Below are 27,302 nucleotides of genomic sequence, written 5' to 3'. Positions count from 1 at the left end.
TTAGAGCTAGAAGGGACCCAACCTCCTTGCTTATAGGTAAGCAAGTGCCCGACATTTCATGGCATTTTGTTATAGAGTTTGGACTAGAAGCCCCTAGCCCTTTCAATTACTATCATAGATCATTCTCTTTGATGAGGCTATTTTGCCTTTGATTAATCTCCCAGATGGTCTCAAGCTGCAGATGACCTTCAGATAGTATATGAAAATTTGACTGGTGATGTCTTAGTATCAGCAGGAGTAATAGCCTACCTTGGTGCTTTCACTGCTGGCTTTCGACAAACATGTACAGAAGATTGGAGCATGTTGTGCAAGGTAATAGTTTTATATTTCATAAGTTTCTTTATATAGAACACTTAAAGTATGTGTTGGGGTATCTGGGGGGAAAAGATGATAATAAAAACAGAGAAGGGAAGAAATGACTGAAAATATGGGGTTTTTCTTTTTTTCTTCTTGTTTGATCAGTAAAATACTTAGATAGTCCAACTTTCCTTTCAGTTTTCTTTTTGTTCTTTAGAATTATTAAACAATATCTAATAACAAATCAGTATTTTAATGTTAACAATATTTCAATCAACAAGACAAGAGAAAACCTCAAAAGAAATTTGTTTATTTCTTACAGCAAAAAAAAATCCCATGTTCAGAGGAGTTCTCATTGAGTAAGACCCTGGGTGATCCAGTAAAAATTAGAGCTTGGAATATTGCTGGATTGCCTACAGATACTTTCTCCATAGACAATGGAGTGATTGTTAATAACTCCAGGCGTTGGTAAGGAACATAAAGTATTTATTTTTCAATTATTTTATTTTAAGGTTTTCAAATATAGAGAAAAGTTGAAAGGATTTTAAAGTGCCTGTATAGCTACTACTTCCTAGATCCTACAATTAACATTTTATTATTCTTATCTATCCCTCTATCCATCCATCAACTCATCTTTTTTCATGTATTTCAACGTATGTTGCAGACATGGATCTACTTCCTTCCAAATACTTCAGCATGCATATCATTAACTAAAGTTCAATATTTGTTTTTTTTTTCTTTTGAGGTAAAATTTACATACAATGAAATACACAAAACTTAAAACTATACCATTCAATGAGTTCTAACAAAAGTATGCACTTGTGCAACCCAAACCTCTGTCAAGGTATAAAACATTCTCTTTTGTCCCTTCCCAGTAAATCCCCACCCTCATCCCATAGGAGATTATTATTCTGATTATTTTCCATCACAGGTTAGTTTTGCCTATTCTAGAACTTCATATAAATGGAATCATACTGTATGTAGTCTTTTGTATAAGGCTTTTTCCACACAGCATAATCTTACTAATTTTTGTGCTGAGTAGTATTCCATTACATGACTATATAACTTTATGCATTTTCCTGTTGACGGACACTTGGGCCGTTGGCAGGTTTTGGCTATTCAATGTATTTATTTTAACTAGGTATTTCTACCCATTTTCATGATACTATAACAATAATTTATGCAATTTCATGTATATTTTTCAACACTATCACTGATAGTGTGATAACTATATGAGTTTTCCAAATGGTTTTTATTGTTATCCTTTTATTTATATCACTTTCAAAAACTTGGGAAATTACTCTCATCTGAGAAATAGTTTCTTATAAATGGTTATTTAGTCATGTTGTCATCTAATTTAAGTCTTTTCTTGGGATCTTATGTCAAATATACTATGATAGATACTATTGAGTTCTTATATTCATGAGGTACTTTGTAAGTGCCTTATATCCTCACAAATTCCTATGAGTTAGTTCTTATTATTCCATTTTACAGATGAGACGACTGAGGCCCACAGTGATTTACTAATTTGAAATGTAGTGAGATAACTGAGCTAGTAAATGGTGGAGTAAGAATTTGAACCCAGGCAATTTAACTTCCAAATCCTTGTTCTTATTTATTATGTTAAGTGAAATGTGGAATAGGGTATCCCATTTGCTACCTTTATAACTGTAATGGAAATTTCAGTCTTCTTTTGGGATATAAGATACATTAAAGATACAAGGAAATCTTACATTCTAAAAGTTTGAGGTATTGTTTATTATATTCTTTGGAAAACTTACTAGATACTTCAAAACGTCTGAGTCTCCTTTATATTGATAGTATCATTTTACTGAAATACTGATGTATGTGTTTTGAGTGCTTATCCACTCAAAATTTTACTTGAGAGTGAACATCCTTAGGTTGAAACTTCTAGGCAATTAGTAAAATTTATTACAATCTGAGGAAGTGTAATTAGCTATTCCAGAAAATGTGTTCTCTTGTAAAGCAGGGCAAGTTCTATTTAACAGAATATTTGACCCTGAGTATTCTGTTTTAGAACTCTTTTCTATGCATTTGGTGGCCATTCAGATTTTTTAAATTGCAGTTCAAAAATGCTATTAGGATATCTATAAGGCTTAACTGAAATCCAGGGAAACCAGAGGTTTCAGGATTGTATGTAAATTGAAGAAAACAATCTGTCATTTTCTGGCAGAAAGATGACTCTTCTAATACAGTAATATTTCAATGGTGTTACTCCTTTCTACCTGTTATTTTTGGACTGTCTGGTCAATAAGTCATGGACTGGGTCAGTTCTGAGGGATGAGTCTCCATCCTTATAGACCAGACTTCACTTCTTGCCAGTTGGGACCAATGTGTTCATCTATGGCTATCATCCTTCTGGACACTGTAAGTGACCACAGAGGCTTAATCTCTTCTCTCTGCCTCCTAACAGCAGAACCCAGTAATGTAACTAATGTTCACTCTTTTGGCTACTCACTTTAGAGTATCTTAAGTGTACCTCAGAGAAAAGTTGAGCCAGTAGGCTTTTGTAATGAAAATACCAATGAAAATTGGTATCTCTCCCAATCAGTCTCAATCTCTCCCTCTGTCTCTCTTTCTCTCCCTCACTGTAGGACCTATTTTCTGTGTTTTTCTCTGTGCAGCTGCTTCATTGGTCTGTCTCTGATTATATGCTGATTCTGTTCTTCTGTACACATGACCATTCCCTAATGAAGCCTTAGTTCCTAAGTTCACAAAACACATCAGTTGAATAATATACATTAACCAGAACCATTAAGTACAAGTTCAAATTCCCATGAGAGAAAAATCTGATTAGTTTAGTGTGGGACAAATATCCATACTAGGTCTTGTCACCTATGGCTGGGGGCCAAGCCATTGTAGTAACACACATGAGTAGGTCAAGAATATAGTTCTCAGAAACAGAGTCGTGAACTGGGAAAGCAGTTCACAGTTAGAACCCTGTTGCTTGCTTCTTTTTCCATCTTTGGATGTGATGAAAGGTAAGGATCTAATTTTATTTATTTATTTTATAATGATAACCATTTACCCCAGCAGCATTTATTGAGTTATTCTTCCTTTCCTCACTGATTTGTAATGCTATCTTTGTCCCTTCAGTCTTTCGTTTAGTAAGGACTTGTGAATTGGTCTGAAAATGTCTTTGTTTTTCTCCTCACTTTATTTTTTCTTTAATTTTATGTCAGGTTTATTGAGATATGATATATACAATAAAATTCACCCTTTTTAGGTGCAGTGTTTTATGAATTTTGATTAAGGCCTATGGTCATATGATCCCTGCCACAATCAAGATGCAGAACATTACCAACCATTTGAAGCTTTTAAATGGGAGGGATTACATGACTTTTTTTCTGTTTTTTAAAATAGAGATATAATTGATATAATTCTCACTTGTAATCAGAGTATTTAGATCAGTTATACTTAATGGAATTATTGATACATTTAGATTTAACTCTACTGTCTTACAAGTTCTTTTCTGTTTGTCTCATCTGTTCTTTGTTCCTTTTATCTTCTTTTTCCACCTGGCTTTGGATTAATTGAATTTTTTTATGATTCCATCTTATCTCCACTATTTGCTTGTTGGTTATATATTCCCTATTTTAAGTGTTTGCTCTAGAGTTTACAATACACATCTTTAGTTTCTGAATACTTTCAGATAGCAGTATACTGCTACACATATAGTATAAGAATCTTTCAACAGTATAGTTCCAATGTCTCTCTCCTATTTATTGTGCTGTTATTGTATATTTTATTTTTCATATGCCATAAATCCCACAATACATTGTTACTATTTTTGCTTTAGACAGTAATTATGTTAGGGTGCTTAAATATAAGAAAAATGTCTTTTATGTTTATGTTCATTTTTTCCCCATTTTTGTACTTTTTGATTGTTTTTTTTTTTTTGGCCTTGTGGTGGCACGGCTTACAAGATCTTAGTTCCCTAACCAGGGATGGAACCTGGGTCACAGCAGTGAAAGAACCAAGCCCTAACCACTGGGATGCCAGGGAATGCCCTTAGACTTCTTCATTTCTTTATGTTTCTATCTATTTTCATATTTCTTCTGCCTGACAAATATTTTTCAGCACTTCCTGAGTACAGGTCTATTGGCAATTAATTCATTTAGCTTTTTTTCTTTATTTCATCTTCATTTTGAAAGATATTGTTTGCTGGGTTTAGAATTCTGAGTTGACAGTTTTTTGGATTCTTTTGGTTTTCCTTTTTTCCTTTAAAGATGTCACTCCATACCATGGAGTGCCACCAGGGAAGCCCCTTGCTTACTTTTTTTTTTTTTTTTTTTTTTTTTTGCGGTACATGGGCCTCTCACTGTTGTGGACTCTCCGGTTGTGGAGCACAGGCTCCAGACGCGAAGGCTTAGCGGCCCTGGCTCACAGGCCTAGCTGCTCCGCGGCATATAGGATCTTCCCGTACCGGGGCACAAACCCGTGTCCTCTGCATCGGCAGGCGGACTCTCAACCACTGCGCCACCAGGGAAGCCCCCCCTTGCTTACTTTTTAACCACAATGAAAATACTTACTCTTCTGCTTTATTATCGTTTACTAATACAACACTGGCTACTGGCTACTTAACAGCAAAGCTTTGTTTTCCCCAAAATTACTACCTCTGTCAGAAGCATAGATTGATAATGCTTTTTTCTTCAGACTGCCCAAAGATCTCAAATGTAGATGAGCATTACTTTCATACCTACAGTCATGTACATACAGAATACAAATAACTTGGCGTGGTGTTATTTCTGTGATGGACACAACTCAATTTTCCAGTTGTATTTGTAATACAGAAAGTTGTATTAAGTAGAAGTTGGATTTCTTTTAGAATAAACAGGATCTCTAATTATTGCATTACTGAGAACATTGATTTAGGTTTTACCAAGAATATTGATAGGCATTAAAAATCTTAATTGACAGAAATAGTTACTTTTTGCAGGGGAATGAACAAATACCATATTTTTCCAATAATAAGGATATGTAAGGAAGAAAAAAATGTCCCTTTAAACAGGGCCTTGAAATGTACTAAAAGCATCTAGTCTAATTACTAGACAACTTTTAAGCAATTGTGTGCAAAATAACTTTCTCATTTCCGGAACACTTTTCCTCTGTTTGCTATGATAGCAAAAGTAAATTTCAACTAGTGTCTGTACTTTTTTGTGCTTTCAATAGGATTTCAGCACAGTTTGAGCAGAGAAAGAAAACAACCAGTCAGCTAGTATTGGATTGTTTTGTTTTTTGGAAAGGAAAGAAAATAAAAGAACAAAGTTATCTGGGAGTAGTTGATTAAAGAGCTTATTTTTAGGCAAAGGGAAAGGGGACTTTTATCCCTAGAAACTGTTGAAACAGAAGGAGAATGGGAAAGGCAAAGTGACATGGAATGAAAACTCCCCTTTCTGTGCTTATATTTTTAAAAGATAATTTAATGCACTGTACTGAATATAAAAGGAACCTAAGACAGCATCATCACTGAAGAAGAGGAAAGCACATCATATTTTGATTCTCTGAAACCATGAATCATATGTTCTTAAACATAAAGTCTGTACCATACTTACATAGAAAAAATTCCTAAATAGATCTCAAATATATACTAAACTAAACTTGGAAACTTAGTTTATGGTTCTACTCATAACCTAAGGAAATCTGTTATAGGCTAGTGGATCTCTTATTTTAAGTTTTTATCAAATACGTAGGATTATTTTTTATATTATGTTAACAGATGACATGTATTAAAATTACCATGAAAACAGTATGTTATGTTGGAAAAAACACAGCTCTTTGTCCTACTTCTGACATTGAACTAGTTTTTTAACCTTAGAACCTTGGGCAAAGTACTCCCTGAGACTGAATTTCTTCACTTCAAAGATAAATGAGGGGGGGCTTCCCTGGTGGCACAGTGGTTGAGAGTCCGCCTGCCGATGCAGGGGACACGGGTTCGTGCCCCGGTCCAGGAAGATCCCACATGCCGCAGAGCGGCTGGGCCCGTGAGCCATGGCCCCTGAGCCTGCGTGTCCGGAGCCTGTGCTCCGCAACAGGAGAGGCCACAACAGTGGGAGGCCTGCGTACCGCAAAAACAAATAAATAAATAAATAAATAAATGAGAATAAAACTCCTTTTCACTTTTTTCGCACAGGAATTTTGTGAAGCTTAATCCTGGTAATGTACGTGAAACACTTTGTATTTGTACAGATTGATGGTGATGTTTATTATGTAAATTATATAATTTTAAAGAAATCTCAACATCTATTTATTCCCCTCAGAATATTTCTTATTATATTCTAGGCCTTTAATGATTGACCCCCAGGGTCAAGCCAATAAATGGATCAAAAACTCTGAGAAAGAAAATCAGCTTAGTGTTATTAAGCTATCAGATTCAGACTATATGAGAACACTGGAAAACTGTATTCAGTTTGGAACTCCACTTCTATTAGAAAATGTTGGTGAAGAACTGGATCCATCTTTGGAGCCTTTACTACTTAGACAAACTTTTAAACAAGGTAGAAATCAATTGATATTAGTTGGTAGAACTGAAAGGTGATTGGATTATCTCTGAGGCAAGAAAAGCACTACATATTTTAATAATAATGTTAACGCAGAACTTCTGTGTCGTTGTTATGCATGAAAGGAAATTTGGAACAAGTATCAGATATTCTAAAGTAAATACCTTCATTGCCTTAATCACTGTTACCTAGACTGTTGTTCAGTAGAGAACATGAAGTTGAAGCCAGCCTGAAATTCCTTCATCTTGTGACCAAGGACCCCACAAAGTCCATTACTATGAATAGTAGTGGTTAATGTGGACCAGAGTTGACTTTAGGTAGACGTTGCCCACCATATATCTTTCTGCTTATAAAAATTTTATCTCTGTCAAGCTCTAGTACTTTTAAGAGCTTTAGCAATATATAAATAATTTTGGAATCATTATTGAAAAGTAATGGAAGAAGTAAGATCTAAAGGAATCTTGATTTAGAAGACTCCATGACAACCAGAGAAAATGTCTTATAGTACCCCAGAATTAATGAGTCCTGCTGTATAATTGCTTACTTGCCTCTGTGTTATATGTGACTTTTGCAACACCTTTTTGTATTCTATTTGAAATTACTTTATGACTTTTTACTTGTAACCTAGGAAGGGCTTTAACAGGGGGGATGGGCTATGTAACTTTGGCTTATTTATTCTGCATTTTTTTTCTGAAATACAGGTGGCATTGATTGCATCAGACTTGGTGAGGTCATTATTGAGTATTCCTTTGATTTCAAGTTTTATATCACCACAAAGCTGAGGAATCCACACTATATGCCAGAGCTGGCTACAAAGCTATCTTTGCTCAATTTCATGATAACTCCAGAAGGACTTGAAGATCAATTACTAGGTATTGTTGTTGCAAAGGAGAGGTACGTGTTTTTTTAGATACTTCCAGGGGGTATAGAGAGGAATATTTGTAGGCCATTAATACTTTTGTTATGTGATTATTTTGAAACCTTGTCAAAATTTTATATTTTGTCATTATAAATTAAATAAGTATTTAATTCTTTAAAATAGCCATTCTGTAACAAGCAAGTTATAAACCAACCATGTTATATTGGGCTTTTAGTATGGGTAGCAGGATTCAGGTGATATGCCATGACTTCTGACTTGTATCTGACTGTTTGAGCCAAAAAATTTCATCCCTAGGAATGTATGCTACAGACAAAATCAGAAATGTGTTCAAAGACATATACAGGATATTAATGAAATAAGAAAATACTTAGGACAAGAATGAAAAAGCAGGATACAAACCTATATATGGTAGGGGTAATATTTGTTTTTAAAAAGTTAATGCATGAATGGATATCCATATATACCAAAAAAAGATTGAGAAAGAATATTGACAGTGATAATCCTTAGGATTGGTAAGATTATGGATAATTCTTATTATTTTCTTTATACTTTATGTATTTTTCCATTGCTAGCATGTATTATTTTTTAAATGAGAAAAAATATTATGATACCTAGAAGGGCTACTAGTAAAGAATTGCTTCCTGAAGGAAACCTTTGATTCCACTTGAAGCTTAATATAACACTATCAAGTAGTCTATTACATGAAATCAACTTATAAGTGAAAATATGTACCATGAAGTTCTTTTGTTATTTTCAGTGTTTATCCCACTTGCGCAGTATCCAAGACAGAACTATGTCATAAAATATTCTATAACATGGTGAATTATGTTATTTTGAAGTTTCATACCTTCATTGTTAAGATATAAGTGCGAGTTTTGTCTTTTACTTGAAGAGCCATTTGTAGGATGAGTCATCTTTTCTGTCTCCTGTTGTAGAAGAGATGATGAAAATGGGACTGAATATGATTAAGCCAAGGAATAGATAAGAAGTCTCATATTCTGAGTTTCTTTTCCAGTTCTTATTCTCACACAATGAGCTAAGCCATATGGATAAATTTAACATATTCTTAGACTTACTGTAGTATATGTTATTGCCACATTTTACATATATGTAATTAATGCTTTTTTTTGCTTGAGTTTCTCAAATTATTATTTTCATGGGAGCATTTTTTTCTTAGGTTAGGATAAAGAGATTACTCATCTTAATTTGTATTATATGTCTACAAAATTATTTAACTGTCTACAAAATTGGGATATCTAATATTTGGATAAAATACTACAAATTTAGACTAAATGTTTTTATCTTTTTAGACCAGAATTAGAAGAGGAACGAAATGCTCTTATTCTTCAGTCTGCAGCTAATAAGAAACAGCTAAAAGATATAGAGAAAAAAATTTTAGAAACATTATCATCTTCAGAAGGGAACATTTTAGAAGATGAAAGTGCAATTAAAGTCTTAGACTCTGCTAAATTGATGTCCAATGAGATAACAAAGAAACAACAGGTAAAAAAAGAATCCTAGAAATTTTTAGATTCTTAAGAGTCCAGTGTGCTCCCACTCCCTAAGGAAAGTGCTATACTAGGCTTATGGGAAGAGGAAAAGAATTCATAAAATACCAAAAGATAGAAACTAATTTTAAACTCATAAGAGAATATCTTATACTGTTGAATCATTCAAAACCTGGTGTCATCTCTGTGGCACCTATACACAGAAGAAATAAATTTGGAATGAAAAAAATTTTAAGCATACTTTTTATTATTGTGTAGGTAGGGTAAGCTAGTCAGGTTCATTCAAATTTTAGTTGACTCTTCACCTAAAACTTAAGTTTGAGAATATGGCTTGCCTCTGTTCCTGGTTGGAACTTAAGATGTGTGAAGGTAATTGCTGGTTAATTGGACAGTAAGTGGTTCTAGGAACTAATAAGGATGATCTTCTGACATTGCCTTGTCTTTTGTCTGGGAGAGAGGTATGAGAGTTGGGAGTGGCAGGTAGAGGAAGGAAGACACATACAATAATGTACTTATTGCAAATTCATCTAACACAGCTAAATGGTATTTTTATATTGCATCTTTTAAAAAATATAATCCTACAGTGTTATGGGTGGAAGAAGCCTTAGCTATTTGTCATCTTTATCATTTCATAGTTGAGAAAAGTAGGGCCCAGAAAAAGTAGTTAAGGCCCAAGTTCATACAATGAAATGATAATACAGAATGACTTTAGTAGGCTAACTTTACTGATTTTCAGACCTTTCAATCCTCCTTGGCCCACCCAATGAATTAAACACACCTTAATATTGGCGTAATTAAAAAATAAAAAGAAACCTAATAGAAATTTCACTAGTTGCTCAGCATCCTCCTGTTTGCACCCTACCCCATGCACCCCAGTTTTGGGGTAGAGGATTTCCAAAAGGTCTAGGCACCTTTCCCCTTGGGATGGGTTTAGTTTTATATGAATGTGATGGTAATGACTCTCTCTAGCCAGGTGTACTGTTTTGTTTTGTGTTTGTGCTTTTCATTTCAGGAGAGCCAAAAGGAGTAGTGTCTTAGAGTAATATGCTGTGGTAGCCTCCCATCTGGGGACCATGGCTGAGATATTCTATAATGTCTGCCTTACCAATTAATGTTCGTCAGAGCAGAACCCATTCCTCATTTTCCTCTCACCACAGTGTTTTTTCAAAGGGAAGAAAAGACAGGAAGCATTTATCAGCTTAATTCCTATTAGACTCAAAGAGGAAAGTAGATATCAATATTTATTGGTTCAAATACTTCATCTTACAAAAAGAGAGAAATTTAATCATAATATCTTTTTGACTGGGTCTCATTAATCATTACAAACATAATTTAGAATTCACTATATATTTTGATTTAAAACATGCTCTGTATCTGGCCCTGACTTTTATCCACCCACCTACCCAGATGTAAGATAAACCATCTTCAGAGCAAAGTGTTCCCACATAGTCTAAAACCTGCTTTTCCCTTTTATCCCAACCCATAAGATTAAATAAACACAAACAAAACTTTAAGAATTTGTTCTGGACTTCCCTGGTGGCGCAGTGGATAAGACTGCACACTCCCAATGCAGGGGGCCTGGGTTCGATCCCTGGTCAGGGAACTAGATCCCACATGCATGCCGCAACTAAGAGTTCACATGCCACAACTAAGACCCTGTGCAATTAAATAAATAAATATTTTTTTTAAAAAAAAGAATTTGTTCTATAAGTTTCAAAGCTTTCCCTCCCTGCAAAAGTTGTCTTTATTGAAGTTTAGTCTTGTGGATTCTTGGAAAGTATAATATATATAAATAGCACAGCCCCGGAAATTTTTACAAATAATAAATTCTCCTCTTTTAACATCGTGTGCTCACAATGTTTATTTGTTAGAAAATGTCTTGTCCTTTGATTTTAGGCCATTAATGGTAATTAATCAAAACTCTATATGTCTTGAGTTTAGTGTTTCATACTAAGCAGCCAAGTATATATAAATATAACACTATTTATAAATACACTGCAGATTAAGCCTTGGAACCTGAGTTAAATTATTATTTACTCTTTAAAAATAATAATATTTGCTCAATGTTTTTGCTTACTGTTGCTGTTAATGGTAAATGGCATTTAGCTGAAAAAATTAAGGGCTAAATAACAGGAGGTTAAAATGAGAATACCAAGATTATGCTTTCTTTTGTAAAAATGTCATTAATTTCCATTGTTGATAACTTTGTTTCACTTATAGTCAAGTTTGAGGTTCAAACCTTACTTTTAATTGTAGCTACACTGTAATTTGGGGGAAAGTTTGCTTGCAAGGAACAGAAACCTACTCAAATTAGCTTAAATAAAAAATATACAAGGGGATATTTTATTTTCCCAATTATAGGAAGTACATACAGGCCTCAGGAATTAATGGAAAACATTAAGTTTCTATGCTCTTTGTCTCTCCCTTTCTCTAAGGTTGTGTCGTTCTCATATGTGCTTCTTTCTGCTCCATCCGGAGACCAATTTTTTCTGTAAAACTTTTATACTGTTCCTTCGTACGTTTATCTTGCACATAGAAACCAACTCCGATACCATTACCTTTTAGCACTAAGGCCAAGTACCACCTGATTTCAGTTTTTGATGCTCCTAAAGTTCTCATTCTCTGGCGGGAAAATTAATTAGCTTATTTTGGGTCTGGTTCTATCCCTCCCACCTGATTTAATCAGCTATAAACAGGATCATTCAAAATAAACATGGCTACATAGGCACATTTATTCAAGAGAGTCTGTGGCTAGCATTTCCAAAGAAGGGAGAGAGGGTTGGAAAAATGCTCTACATGTTTTTCCTGTAGAATATCAACCTATCAGATTGAGTTGTCATTGGAAGGGCTGTTATCTTGGAGAAATTTTTTCATTTGGGGTTAAATATCTATACCCTTATTCAGCCCAGAAAAGTTAAAAATTTGAGAATTTCACGGTAAAAAGGTATTCTTAATGTATCAAACCATCAGCCAACAAATATTTCTGAATTCCTACTTTGTCAGACTTTGTGCTGGGTTCTGGTACACATGTTGACACCTTAAGCCATACACACATGCACACTTGCTGTCTCTCTCTCCATCTCCCTCTCTATCTCTGACCTATTAAAATAAAAGAGGGTGAGTGACAATAATAGATACATGTCAGATGAAGGCAAAGAATAAGGAAAGATTGACAGTTTTGTATTCCTCAAATAAGAAAGAGATGATTGGTGGGTAGTTACACCTTCAATCTGTAAAGCGATTTTTCTTTCTTTTACCTCCCTTCTTTCCACCCTCTCTTCTTCTTCCCTCTCTCTCTAGTTCTTTCCTTCCTTCCTTTTCCTTTCTTCCTTTTTTAGACTCTTTTTTTTGGCTGCGTTGGGTCTTAGTTGCAGCATGCAGGAGCTTCGCTGAGGCACGTGGGAGCTTTAGTTGCAATGCGTGGACTCTTCATTGCGGCACATGGGCGTCTCTCTAGTTGTGTCATGCAGGGTTTCTTTTCTCTTCTCTAGTTGTGGCCTGCGGGCTCCAGAGCACATGGGCTCTGTAGTTTGCGGCATGCAGGTGCTCTAGTTGAGGCGCGCAGGCTCAGTAGTTGTGGTGCACGGGCTTAGTTGCCCTACGGCATGTGGGACCTTAGTTCCCGGACCAGGGATCGAACCAGTGTTCCCTGCAGTGGAAGGCAGATTCTTTACCACTGGTCCACCAGGGTAGTCCCTCCCTTTCTTTTTTTTTTTTTTTTGCGGTACCGGGGCCTCTCACTGTTATGGCCTCTCCCATTGCGGAGCACAGGCTCTGGATGCGCAGGCTCAGCGGCCATGGCTCACGGGCCCAGCTGCTCCGCGGCATGTGGGATCTTCCCGGACCAGGGCATGAACCCGTGTCCCCTGCATCGGCAGGCGGACTCTCAACCACTGCGCCACCAAGGAAGCCCCCTCCCTTTCTTTTTTTAATAGATTTTAGCATAGTAAAGCCCTTTGATGTAAACTATGCCTGTATAATTTTGTCATTAAGTTAGGGGATATTTTTAATATAAATTTCATTATATGAAAAATATATAATTAAAACATCTCCTATTTCTTAATCTTGATTTTTCTCTTCTTCTAGATTGCAGAAAAAACAGAACTCAAAATAGCAGAGTCTCGAGAAGGCTATAGACCTATTGCTAAACATTCATCAGTATTATTCTTTAGCATTGCAGACCTGGCTAACATTGATCCCATGTACCAGTACTCTCTCATCTGGTTTGTGAACCTTTATATCAACTCTATTCATGACAGGTAAACATTCTCTAGCTTCATTCATGCTCCCTAGGTTGGATTTTCACCATCCTTCCATTTAAAATATATAATTTTTTTCTTACTGTTTATATAATACATATTCACTATAGAACATTACAAAATATGGGGAAAGTGAAGGAAGGAAGGAAGAAGGGAGGGAAGGAAGGGGAAGAGGGAAGGAAAGAAGGATGGGAGGAAGGGAGGAAGGAAGGAAAGAAAGAAGGAAAGAGCAAGCAAGCAGGCCTCATTTCTATTTTAAGTTTTGTTTCACTTCTACTCAAGATTTAGGCATAGAGGGATTAGCTTTAGGTCTTTTTGCCCCTCTCTTTTGAATATTTTGATAAAGCACATGACCTATCTTTGCTAGCAATTCCAATATATCTTTCTCCAGCCTTGAGGTCTCTAAAAAATTTCAGCCCCGCATTTCTAATCATTTGCTAGATATTTTCACTTTAACCAATTACTGAATGTACACAGATTTTGGAGTTAGACCAGAGTAAGCGATTAAATTTCAGTTCTGCCACATAATAGCTGCATGAATACAGGCAAGTCAGCTAACTTTTCTGTAATTGCCTCAATTTTTCTTATCTATAAAATAGGGATAATAATAATACCTACCTTTAAGAGTTGTTATGAGAATTAAAAAGATAATATTTATAGAGTATTTTTTAACAATATCTGGTATTTAGTAACTGTTAAGTAGAATAAAAATATGATTTGAGCCTAGCATATGTGTTCTACATGGGCTCTTGGTAGAACAATCTTTCCTGAGTGATTGAAATCCCTAAACTTTCCCAGTTGGGATTTGGAATTTGAATTAACATACCCTACATGATGTAGGATGTTCAAGTTGAAGAATTGACATAAATGTCAATAATAGGTGTCGAGGATGTGAAGTCATCAGAACCCTCATACACTGCTGGTGGGATTGTAAAATAATGCATCCACTTTGGAAACATTTTTAGAAGTTCCTCAAAATATTAAACATAGATTTGCCGTATGATCTAGTATTTCCAGCAAATCTAGCAATTCTTGGGTATATACTAAAGAGAATTGGATGCATGTATTCACACAGAAACTTACAGTCTTTTTGTTTTTATATGAAAAAAACTATATTCAAAAGTTACTTGGGTTAGTTTTTCCTCCTTTAGTATGATGATGTTTGTTATTCACGTGAAATACAGTTAGGGTAATTTGTTTATTTTTATATTTCATTTTAGAGTTTCCCCCTTTTCCTTGTTGATTTTAATTATATTTTTGAGTACGTAAGCCATCAATATGACTCCAAAAGTAAATCCCATACAGAAGGTCTGCTCAGAGAAGTGTCACTACCCCCTCCCCTTCCATCCCATTCCCATGGATCCAAGTATTACTTTTTAAAAATTAAACTTTTAATTTTGAGATAATTGTAGATTCACATGCAATTATAAGAAAAAATGCAGCAATCCCATGTACTCTTTATGCAGTTTCCTCAATGGTGATGTTTTGAGAAACTGTAGTACAATATCACAACCAGAATATTGACGTTGACACAGTCAAGATACAGAGTACTTTCATCACCACAAGGATACCCATGTTGCCCTTTTATAGCCATACTCATCTTCCTCCCATTCTCATGCTGACCGTAACCCTTGGCAACCACTAATCTGTTCTCCATTTCTATAATTTTGTCACTTCAACAATGTTATATAAATGGAATCATACACTATGTAACTTTTGGGAATTGGCTTTTTTTCACCCAATATAATTCTCTGGGGATTCATTTAGATCGTTTACTCCTTTTTATTGCTGAGAGGATTTAATGATATTGATGTACTACAGTTTGTTTAATCATTCACTTATTACAGGACATCTGGGTTATTTCCAGGTTTTGGCTTTTACAAATAAAATTGCTATAAAATGCATGGACAGGTTTTTGTGTGAACATAAGTTTTCATTTCTCCAAGATAACTGCCCAGGAGTGCAGTTGCTGGGTCATGTGGTAGTTGCTTGTTTATTTTTTTTTAAGTAACTGCTAAACTTTCCTAGAATGGGTGTATCGTCTTAGATTCCCATAAGTATTACTGAAAAAATTGAACTAAAAAAATGAAAGCAACGTATTCTTATTGCAAAAGTTTTAAGCATGTAAGAGTATAAAGAAGAAAATAATTATTAGTCATAACCCATCCAGAAGTAATCACTTTTGTCCATATGTTTTCTTACTTTTCTTTTTTTTTTTTAACATATGGATCTTGATCTAGATTTTATGCTTCTTTGAGGCAGGTAAATGTTTCATAATTCTTTATCTCTTACAGTTCCCTCCCCAGCTTAGATTCTCACACTCATAGATATTCAGTAGGTGCTTTTTAATTAACTGATTGTTTTCAGTCATTTGGGAGTACAATAAGAAATTTAGAATTTTGAAAATAGAGAGATGGTGTAAACCATATTTCATTTTCTCATAGAATTATACCCCATTTTTAACATATAGCTTCATACGAAGTTGCACACACACAAAACTGTACAGGGAGGTCCCACGTACCCTTTACCCAGTTTCTCCAGTTCTTACATCTTTTTTTTTTCAGCTGAAGTGTAGTTAATGTACAATATTATGTTAGTCTCAGGTGTACAACATAGTGAGTCAACATTTAAATACATTAAGAAATAATCACGACAATAAGTCTAGTAACCATCTGTCACCATGCAAAAGTATTACAATATTATTGACTATATTCCTTATGCTATGTTGCATCCCATGTCTGATTTATTTTCTGACTGGAAATTTGTACCTCTTAATCCCCTTCACCTATATGGCCCCCACCCCATCCCCTCTGGCAACCACCAGTTTGCTCTCTGTATCTATAAATCTGTTTCTGTGTTGTTTTGTTTGTTCATTTGTTTTGTTTTTTAGATTCTACATATAAGAGAGATCATATGATATTTTTCTCTGACTTATTTCACTTAGCATATACACTCTAGTTCCTTCCATGTTGTTGCAAATGGCAAATTTTCTTTTTTTATGGCTAAGTATATGTTGTGTATATATACCACATCTTCTTTATTCAGTCATCTATTGATGGACACTTAAATTCCAATCAAAAAATGGGCAGAAGACCTAAATAGACATTTCTCCAAAGAAGACACACAGATGGCCAAAAGGCACATGAAAAGATGCTCAGCATCGCTAATTATAAGAGAAATGCAAATCAAAACTACAATGAGGTATCATCTCACACCAGTCAGAATGGCCATCATCAAAAAGTCTACAAATAATAAATGCTAGAGAGGGTGTGGAGAAAAAGGAACCCTCTTACACTGTTGGTGAGAATGTAAACTGGTACAGCCACTATGGAGAACAGTATGGAGGTTCCTTAAAAATCTTAAAATAGAACTACCATATGATCCTGCAATCCCACTCCTGGGCATATATCCAGAGAAAACCATAATTTGAAAAGATAATCAGCTCAGTACTTTGTGACCACCTAGAGGGGTGGGATAGGGAGGGTGGGAGGGAGACACAAGAGGGAGGAGATATGGGGATATATGTATATGTATAGCTGATTCACTTTGTTATAAAGCAGAAACTAACACACCATTGTAAAGCAATTATACTCCAATAAAGATGTTTAAAAAATCAATCAATATGATATACTACATTAATAAAAAGAAGAGAGAGAAAAAAAAAAGATGCGGTATATATGTACAGTGGAATATTACTCAGCCATAAAAAAAGAATGAAATAATGCCATTTGCAGCAACATGGATGGACCTAGAGATTCTCATACTAAGTGAAGTATTCTAGACTGAGAAAGACAAATATGGCATCGCTTGTATCTGGAATCTAAAAGAAAAAGACACAAATGAACTTATTTCCAAAACAGAGAGAGACAGACACAGAAAACAAATTTATGGTTACCAAAGGGGAAAACAGGAGTCAGGGGAGGGATACATTAGGAGACTGGGATTAACATATACACACTACTATGTATAAAATAGATAACCAACAAGGACATACTATATAACACAGGGAACTATACTCAATATTATATAATAACCTATAAGGGAAAAGAATCTGAAAAAGAATATATAGATTTATATGTATATATATAAATGTATAACTGAATCGCAGTGCTGTATACCTGAAATGTACACAATATTGTAAATCAACTATACTTCAATTAAAAAAAAATAATGTTGCAGTAAACATAGGGTGCATATATCTTTTTGAATTAGTGTTTTTGGAGTTTTGTGGTGGGTACATACCCAGCAGTAGCATTGCTGGATTGTATAGTAGTTCTATTTTTATTTTTTTGAGAAACCCCCATACTGTTTTTCATAGTGGGACTATGTACCAATTTACAATCCCACCAATAGTGCATGAGGGTTCCCTTCCAATGATAATATCTTATATAACTATAGTACAGTATCACAACCAGGAAGTTCACACTGGTACAATCCAGAGCGCTTACTCAGATGTCACCATTTTTATTGGGCTGACCAAAAAGTTCTTTCGGGTATTTTCCTGAATAAACTTTTTGGTGAACCCAATATATGCGTGTGTGTGTGTGTGTGTGTGTAGTTTCATATTTTTAACAGTGGTTATTTCGATAAAATAAAAACAACTTGTATGTTAATTCATATGTTACTTATTTTTTCTTAGTTTTACTTGACTCAATATATTTTCCTTTTTTTTTTAACCTTTCAGTAACAAATCCAAAATTTTGGAAAAGCGCCTACGATATTTAAATGACCACTTCACATACAACTTATATTGTAATATATGCCGATCACTGTTTGAGAAGGACAAGCTATTGTTTTCTTTTTTATTATGTGCCAATCTTCTTTTGTAAGTTACTTGCTTTTTCTTTCTTTTAAAAACTTGCCTGGGGCTTCCCTGGTGGTGCAGTGGTTGAGAGTCCGCCTGCCAATGCAGGGGACATGGGTTCGTGCCCCGGTCCGGGAAGATCCCACATGCCGCGGAGCGGCTGGGCCCGTGAGCCATGGCCACTGGGCCTGCGCGTCCGGAGGCTGTGCTCCGCAACGGGAGAGGCCACAACAGTGAGAGGCCCGTGTACTGCAAAAAAAAAAAAAACTTGCCTGGAAAACCTAATCAATGGCTTCTCACAGAAGGATATCATGTTTTAGCTCTGCATAATTCATGATTTTACTTGTACATGTCTCTATAGTAGTATTGGTGTTTTGATGTTTGATTTTTAAAATTTGGATCATACAGAAAAGCTCACAAAATGTTCAGGTACAGTTTGGTAAATTCGTACAAAGCAAAAATCTGCATAACTACCACTCAGATCAAGAAATAGAGTTTTCAGGGAATTCCCTGGCAGTCCAGCGCTTAGGACTCGGTGCTTTCACTGCTGGCCTGGTCAGGGAACTAAGATCCTGCAAGCCGTGTGGCGTGGCCAAAAAAAAAAAAAGAAAGAGAGTTTTTAGATTGGCTTCTTTCACTTAATAACACGTATTTAAGATTCTTCTATGTCTTTTCATGGCTTGATTGTTCATTTCTTTTTAGCACTGAGTAATATTTCATTGTCTGGATGTACTGTAGTTTATCTATTCACCTACTGGAGGACATCTTGGTTGCTTGCAAGTTTTGAAAAGTATGAATAAAACTTCAGGTTTTTGTGTGCACATAAGTTTTTAACTTATTTGGTTAAATACTAAGAAGTGTGATTGCTGGATCATGGGTAAGAGTATGTTTAGTTTTATAAGAAACTGTATTCCAAGAGATTCCATGCAGCATCTCAGCATTTTTAGGAATCTTGGCTTGTGGTCCTTGATGTCTTGAATGTTGAAACTGACCCACACTCTGGAAAAAGCAAAAACTCGGGCCAGAACATATTGGGCAGGGGAAGGTGCTGAAGGAGCACCTTTATTTTCTCACTCATGGGACCATTAAAATATTAAAAGAGTTTTCTTCTTGACTAATATTTTCTCTGTGAAAATTACTTTGAAAATGGGTCCTAAGTGAAAGTCTAAATCCATTCTGCATCACAGATCCCAGAAGAGGCTCAACAAGCATATAGGTTACATTCCTTAATCCATTGCATTCTACCAGCAATGAATGAGAGTTCCTGTTGCTTCACAACCTTGCCAGCATTTGGTCTTGTCAGTGTTCTGGATTTCACCATTCTAATAGATGCGTAGTGTAATCTTGTTTTAATTTGCAATTCACTAATGATATATAATATTGAAAATATTTTCATTTGCTTATTTGGTATCTTTATATCATTTTTGGTGAAGCATCTGTTAGGTCTTTTGTCCATTTATTAATCAGTTTGGTTGTTCATCTTTTGTTGTTGAGTTGGATGACAGTCCTTTATCAGATACATCTTTGGGAAATATTTTCTCCTAGTGTGTAGCTTGCCTTCTTATTCTCTGTCTTTTGCAGAGCAAATGTTTTAAATTTTAATGAAGTCCACTTCATCAATTCTTTTTTTCATGGATTGTGCCTTTGGTGTTGTATCTAAAAAGTTATTGCCATACCTAAAACCTCCTAGATTTTTTCCTATGTTATCTTCTAGGAATTTTATAGTTTTGCATTTTACATTTAGGTCTATGATCCATTTTGAGTAAATTTTTGTGAAGTGTGTGCGTGTGTGTTTATATATATTTGTTTATGTTTTTCTTATTTTCCTTTCTTACACAAAGGGAATACACTGTAAATGTTCTTGTGCACCTTTTTCTATTAATATAAATGTAAGTCACTCGATAGAGATATCCTCTTTTTTTCAGCTTTATTAGGTGTAATTGCCACATTATGCAATTCCCCCATTGTAAGAATACAGTTAGATGATTTTTAGTACATTTATATAATTGTGCAACCATCACCAAAATCCAGTTTTAGAACACTTCCATCATCCCCAGAAGTTTCCTTTTGCCAGTTTAGTCAATTCCTGCTCTTACTTCCAGCCCCAGGTAATACTGATCTGCTTTCTGTCTCTATAGTTATTCCTGTTCCAGAAATTTTATGAGTGAGACATTAGATGGCCCAGAATATGATCCATCTTTGTAAATGTTCTATGTGCTCTTGGAAAGAATGTATATTTTGCTGTTCTTGGGTGGAATGTTCTAAAATGTCAAGGAGGTCAAGATGGTCCATATATCATCTATATCTTTATTGATTTTCTATCTACTTGTTCAGTTATAGAGAGAGAGTTGGAATCTCTAACTATAGAGACTTTTCCTTGCAGTTCTATCAATATTGCTTTGTGTTTTGATGCTGTTATTAGATGTATAAATGTTTAGGACTGTTATGTCCTCTTAATAAATTGACTTGACTTTTTAAAATCCCTGGTAATATTTATTGCTCTGAAATCTACTTTGTATGATATTATTGTAGCCCCTCCAGCTTTCTTTTGAATAGTGTTAGCATGGTATATATTTTTCCATACTTTTACTTTTAACCTATTTGTTTTATATTTAAACTGTGTCTATAGACAGCATGTAATTAGGTCTTACTTGTTTTATCCAATCTGATAATCACTACCTTTAATGAAATTGTTGACTATTTCCATTTAATGAGATAATAGAGTTATGTTTAAATCGACCATCTTATGATTTATTTTGTTTTGCCCATCTTTTCTTTGTTGCATGTTTCCTCATTTTCTATATTTCTTTTTTTTGGGGAACTTAGTGTCTGTTTTATTTATTTTTTTAACCTGTGGGCTTTATTTTTATTTATTTACATAACAGGTTCTCATTAGTTATCTGTTTTACACATATTAATGTATACATGTCAATCCCAATCTCCCAATTCATCCCACCCCCCTTCCCCCCTTGGTGTCCATACATGTGTTCTCTACGCCTGTGTGTCTATTTCTGCCTTGCAAACTGGTGCATCTGTACCATTTTTCTAGATTCTACATATATATGTTAATATACGATATTTCTTTTTCTCTTTCTGACTTACTTCACTCTGTATGACAGTCTCTAGGCTCATCCACGTCTCTATAAATCTATTTTTCTTTAAATTGAGTATTTTTATGATTCCATTTTATCTCCTTTGTTGGTTTATTAGCTATAATTTTATGTTTTATTATTTTAGTGATTTGTTTAGGGTTATAGTATACCTTTGAACTTATAGTCTATCTTCAGGTAAAATTATACTACTTCATATATATATAAGAACTGAAAACAATATACTTTTATCTTTCCCCTCATAGCTTTTGTTTTATTGTCATACATTTTACTTGTATATATGTTATAAAGCCCACAGCATGTTGTTATTTTGCTATAGTCAATTACTTTTAAAAGAGACATAAGTAACAGAAAAATGTCTTTTATGTTTATCTACTAGTTACCATTTCTGATGCTCTTTATTCTTTTTTGTTGATTCAAATTTCCATCTACCTGAAATTTCCTTGAACATTTCTTATAGTGTAGGTCTACTGGTAATGCATACTTTCAATTTCTGTAAATCTGAGAAAAAGTCAGTGAATTTTTCTTTCAGATTTTAATTTTTTATCCTAGAAGTTTCATTTGGTTATTTTTTATTTTGCCCACTTCTCTCTTCATTATGTTCATGTTTCACTTTCACTCCTTCAGCATGTTTATAATAGCTCTTTTAGCATTCTTATCTGCTTGTTATATCATCTCTATCACTTCTACATCACATCTATGTACTGACTTTTCTCCTGGTTATGGATGTTGTGAATTTTACATTGGTAAGTGCTGGGTCTTTTTTTTTTTTTTTTTAACATCTTTATTGGAGTATAATTGCTTTACAATGGTGTGTTAGTTTCTGCTTTATAACAAAGTGAATCAGTTATACATATACATATGTTCCCATATCTCTTCCCTCTTGCGTCTCCCTCCCTCCCACCCTCCCTATCCCATCCCTCTAGGTGGTCACAAACCACCTAGCTGATCTCCCTGTGTTATATGGCTACTTCCCACTAGCTATCTATTTTACCTTTGGTAGTGTATATGTGTCCATTGCCACTCTCACTTTCACAGCTTACCCTTCCCCCTCCCCATATGTTCAAGTCCATGCTCTAGTAGGTTTGTGTCTTTATTCCTGTCTTACCCCTAGGTTCTTCATGACCTTTTTTTTTTTTTTCTTAGATTCCATATATGATTATAGATTTCTTAGATTCCATATGTTAGCATACGCTATTTGTTTTTCTCTCTTCTCTTAATTGCTTTAAAGAGCACTAGACTTTACTTTTGCAGGTACTTAAATTATACTGAATTCATTTGACCTCTTCAAGTCTTATTTTTAAGATTTCTTATGACAGTTTTAGAGTAGACTTTATTCTACAGCTAGGTTAGCTTCACTATTAAAGTATCTCCAGTGTCACCACTGAACTCCTCTGGTGTTCAATAAAGATTCAACTCTAGTTGGCAATAACTCATATATTTACTCCTGTGTGAGCTCTGGTAGCTACTTAGTTTGCAGCTCCCCAGATATTCTTTGCCTGTCCTCCTGGGGTTTTACCCTACTCATACATAACTCAGCATTTAGCAATAGAATAAAAAGGATTTCTATGCAGATTTCTGGAGCTCCTCATCCATGTATCTGCCTCCCTTCTGGTACTCTGCCCACAAATTACAGCCACCTTAGCCTTCCTTAACTCTGATCTCTGTCTCTTCAACTCAGCAGTACTCTTAGATTCTGATTTGATTACGCTCATGCTTTGTAGTCTGAAAAGTGCCTCCTGGCGGTTAGCTGAGGCAATCATGGGGATCACCTTGTCTCCCTTTTTTTCATGGCCCACAGTCCTGCACTAGCTATTATAATTTCTAAAAACAATTGTTTCTTTTATTTTTTTTCCAGTTCCTAGTTGTTTATAGCAGTAGGGTAGGTCAGTTCTGATTGTTTTATCCAGGCTATATAAGCAGAAATTGACTTCATTCAATTTTAAAACAACAATTTACAGCAGTCCTTATTTTGGGAACACAGGGCAAAGAAAGAGATTGAATACCAGGAACTGATGTTTCTTTTAACTGGAGGTGTGAGTCTTAAGAGTTCTGAGAAAAATCCTGATCCAACTTGGCTACAGGATAAAAGCTGGGAGGAAATCTGTCGTGCAAGTGAATTTCCTGCGTTCAAAGGACTCAGGTAATTGTTTAAACACAATGACTTAGCATTGAATAGTAATGGGTAAATTTGTAATCTAGTGATTTTTAAAAAATATTTCTATAGCTGTCTTGATTCATCTCCTCATCCAACAATCTCTTTTTAAAATTTTCCCAATGAAAGGATAATCATTAAGCTTTTCTTTCCATTAGGAATCATTTTTGTGACAATATAGCTGAATGGCGGGAGATCTACGATAGTAAAGAGCCACACAATGCTAAATTTCCAGCACCAATGGATACAAGGCTAAATGAACTACAGAAAATCATAATTCTTCGGTGCTTAAGACCTGATAAGGTAAAAGACAAATGTGTTCTATTTGGAACCCAGATAATTTGCCATTTATGAAGTACTAGGTTTAAAGTTATTGTTATTTGGTACTTTAACCTTTATTTCAGATGCTCACGTGGGTTCATTGAGTTCCTTGGATCTGTAGGTTTATAGTTTTCCTCAACTTGAGAAAAACTTTGGCCATTATTTCTTCAAATACTTTTTTCCCATGATTCCAATTAAATATACGTTAGACTGCTTGATATTATACCATAGGTGACTGATACGCTGTTAATTATTTTAAAATCCTTTGTATCACTGTACTTCAGTTTGGACAGTTTCTATTGCTATCTTTAAATTTGGTGATTTCTTCTTTTGTAGTGTCTAATCTGCTATTAATTCCATCCAATTAATTTTTGTTTCAGCAACTGTATATTTCATTTACAGAATGTTCATTTTGTTCTTTTTTATATATTCTATTTCTCCTTTCATTCTGTTTATACTTTTCTTTAAATACTTGAAAACAGTTATAATAACTGTTTTTAAATCCTTGACTGCTAATTCCATCATTTCTGGATCTGTTTCTATTGACTGACTTTACTCTTGGTTATAGATTATATTTTCCCACATCCTGGCATGCCCAGTAATGTTTGATTGGATGCTCAACATTGTTTATGATTTTGATTTTGTCATCTTCCTTTAAAGATTGTTGACTTTTGTTCTGCTGGTTCAGGATTAGCAAACAACACCTCTGGGCCAAATCTAGCCAGTGACCTATTTTTGTTCAGCCCATGAACTGTAAATGATTTTTGCATTTTAAAGGGTTATTTTAAAGAAAAATAATAGGGCTTCCATGGTGGCACAGTGGTTAAGAGTCTGCCTACCAATGCAGGGGACATGGGTTCGAGCCTTGGTCTGGGAAGATCCCACATGCCGCAGAGCAGCTAAGTCCGTGCACCACAACTACTGAGCCTGCACTCTAGAGCCCATAAGCCACAACTACTGAGCCCACATGCCACAACTCCTGAAGCCTGCATGCCTAGAGCCCATGCTCCACAACAAGAGAAGCCACCGCAATGAGAAGCCCATGTGCAGCAATGAAGATCCAATGCAGCCAAAAATAAATAAAATAAGTAAATTTAAAAAAGAAAAGAAAAAGAATAAGCAGCAGAAATTGTATGTGGCCCACAACACCTAAAATATTTACTATCTAGCTCTCTATAGAAAAGGTTTACCTACCCCTTTGACTATACAGTTAAATTCAGATTGCTCCTTTCAAAGATTGTTTTAAGATTTGTTAGCGCAGGTATAGAATAGCCTTTACTCCATGGATAGTTTAGTTCCATGGCTAAAGTGTGGTCCTTCTAGGGCCTTTACTGAATGCCCCAAGTGATCACCAAGGACTCTCCATTGTGGCTACTGGGAACTTGAATGATTCCTTTCATGAACTCTGGTAGCTCCTCATATCCCAAGTTCACAGCTCCCCAGTCACTCTTTGCTTGGCCTATGTATACATACCATGGTGTTCAGCAAAGATAGAAGGACAATATTATGCAGATTTCTGAGCTCTTTCTCTGGATACTTCCCTTCAGATTTGAACTCTGAAACTTCCAGCAGCCTGAGCCTCCTTGAACTCTGATGCCTGTCTTCCCAATTCAGCAACACTGTGTTGTACCACTTTCAGTTGCTCTCCTTGTTCCACAGTCTGGAATGTATCTCCCAGAGGAAAGTCAAGGGGATAATAGGTCTCACCTTGTTTGTTTCTTTTTTTTATCAGGAATCACTATCCTGTACCACCTATTGTCTGAACAGCCTTATGTCTGAAAATGGCTGTTTCATTAATATTGCCCATTTTTTAGTTCTTTATGGCAAGAAGGTAAATCTGGTCCATTTCCTCAATATTGACTAGAAGCAGAAGACAGTAGAAAATCTTGAATGTGTCATAATTTTATTAGTTCAAACAAGCACAAAAATCTTTCTTTAGGTGAAATAAATAGGCTGATACCAATTTTCATACACTCGAGAAAAGTGTTATAGTGTTACGAAAGGAAAAATTTTAAACAAAAAACTAAAAGCTAACTTATAAATACTACCAAATGTAAAGTAGATAGCTAGTGGGAAGCAGCTGCATAGCACAGCGAGATCAGCTCTGTGCTTTGTGACCACCTAGAGGGGTGGGATAGGGAGGGGGTGAGGGAGACGCAAGAGGGAAGAGATATGGGGATATATGTATATGTATAGCTGATTCACTTCGTTATAAAGCAGAAACTAAGACACCATTGTAAAGCAATTATACTCCAATAAAGATGTTTAAAAAAACCCAAAAAAACTAAAAGCTATGCTTATATATGTAGCTTAAAACTTTGAGTAAGTCACTTCACCTTTCTGAGTTCCAGTTACAACCACATATAAAATGAAGATATTGAAAGTGATTGCAATGGTCCTGTCTTTTCTTTTTCCTTTTTTTTTTTACATTTTTTTCACAAGGAGCATTATCTAATGCTTCATTCAGTCTCTGAGTAGGTTCAAACAGAGGCCTATATAATTACGTGACTTCTGAGTCTTTCTCCTTACTCTAACTCCCAAAGACCTTTGTACATTATTAAAATGTACCTCATTCTTTCCTACCTTATAGTTGTATGTATATATATATATGTTCCTTTCACTAGAAAATAAGTCCCTTGAAGGCCAAAACAGTGTTTTATTCATTATTTCATCACAAATAGCTTCCCTTGTTCATGGTAAACTTAGGAATGAGTAGCTCTGCATCTGGGAAACCCCTGCCTATTTGCATTCCACAGAATGGCTCTCTGATGACCAGTGGAGATGTTGTTTCAGTACCACGTGTGGAGTTACTGGTTTGTCTGCCATGCTTGGGATCCTGTGCTTAAACACCACACTGACCACACTGGAATACAAAATAATTGTCTGTCTACTTGGTAGGGTCTCCCACTGGACTCTGAGCTTCTTGAGGTCAGGATGCATGTCTTATTTTGTTCAATATCTCCAGGACTTAAAGCAGTACCTGGCAGATGGTTGGACATCTCAGTAAATATCTGTGAGTTGAGTTGAATTTAATTGCATTAAACCAAATTCAGTTAAAGTCTGTGTTGGTCAGGATTCTCCAGAGAAACAGAATCAGTAGGATTCTGATGATTTTAAGGAATTGGCTCAATGATTGTGAGAAGCTGGCAAGTCCAAAATCCGCAGGCTGCAGACCCAGGGAAGAGCTGATGTTGCAGCTTGAGTCCAAAGGTGGTCTACTGACAGAATTCCCTCTTCCTCGGTAGAAATTGGTCTTTTTTTCTCTTAAGGCCTTCAACTGATTGAATGAGGCCGAATCACATTATGGAGAGTAATCTACTTTACTCAAAGTCTACTGATTTAAATGTTAATCTTATTTTAAAAATACCTTAACAGGTATTTAGATACTGTGCCCTAGCCAAGCTGGCACATAAAATTAATCCTCACAAAGCCCATATCCAGGTCTGT

General features: G+C 35.3%; 1 protein-coding gene across 1 annotated transcript in view; it reads left to right on the top strand.

The window, feature by feature from the left end:
* DNAH12 (dynein axonemal heavy chain 12) overlaps positions 1–27,302 on the top strand; it is a gene marked incomplete at its 3' end in the record, with an annotated part of 229,017 nt that overhangs the window by 180,845 nt on the left and 20,870 nt on the right. Inside the window, exons 55-63 of the mRNA XM_079935786.1 lie at positions 165–312; positions 620–765; positions 6,601–6,815; positions 7,520–7,712; positions 9,009–9,201; positions 13,293–13,465; positions 18,150–18,290; positions 23,364–23,522; positions 23,693–23,837. Coding sequence (XP_079791912.1) covers positions 165–312; positions 620–765; positions 6,601–6,815; positions 7,520–7,712; positions 9,009–9,201; positions 13,293–13,465; positions 18,150–18,290; positions 23,364–23,522; positions 23,693–23,837 — 1,513 coding nt within the window. The remainder of the gene's footprint in view (positions 1–164; positions 313–619; positions 766–6,600; positions 6,816–7,519; positions 7,713–9,008; positions 9,202–13,292; positions 13,466–18,149; positions 18,291–23,363; positions 23,523–23,692; positions 23,838–27,302) is intronic.

Source organism: Stenella coeruleoalba, assembly GCF_951394435.1.
Source record: "Stenella coeruleoalba genome assembly, chromosome: 10".
Classification (NCBI taxonomy): domain Eukaryota; kingdom Metazoa; phylum Chordata; class Mammalia; order Artiodactyla; family Delphinidae; genus Stenella; species Stenella coeruleoalba.
Note: the sequence above shows the minus strand (reverse complement) of the source record. Positions and strands in the feature narration are given on the sequence as shown.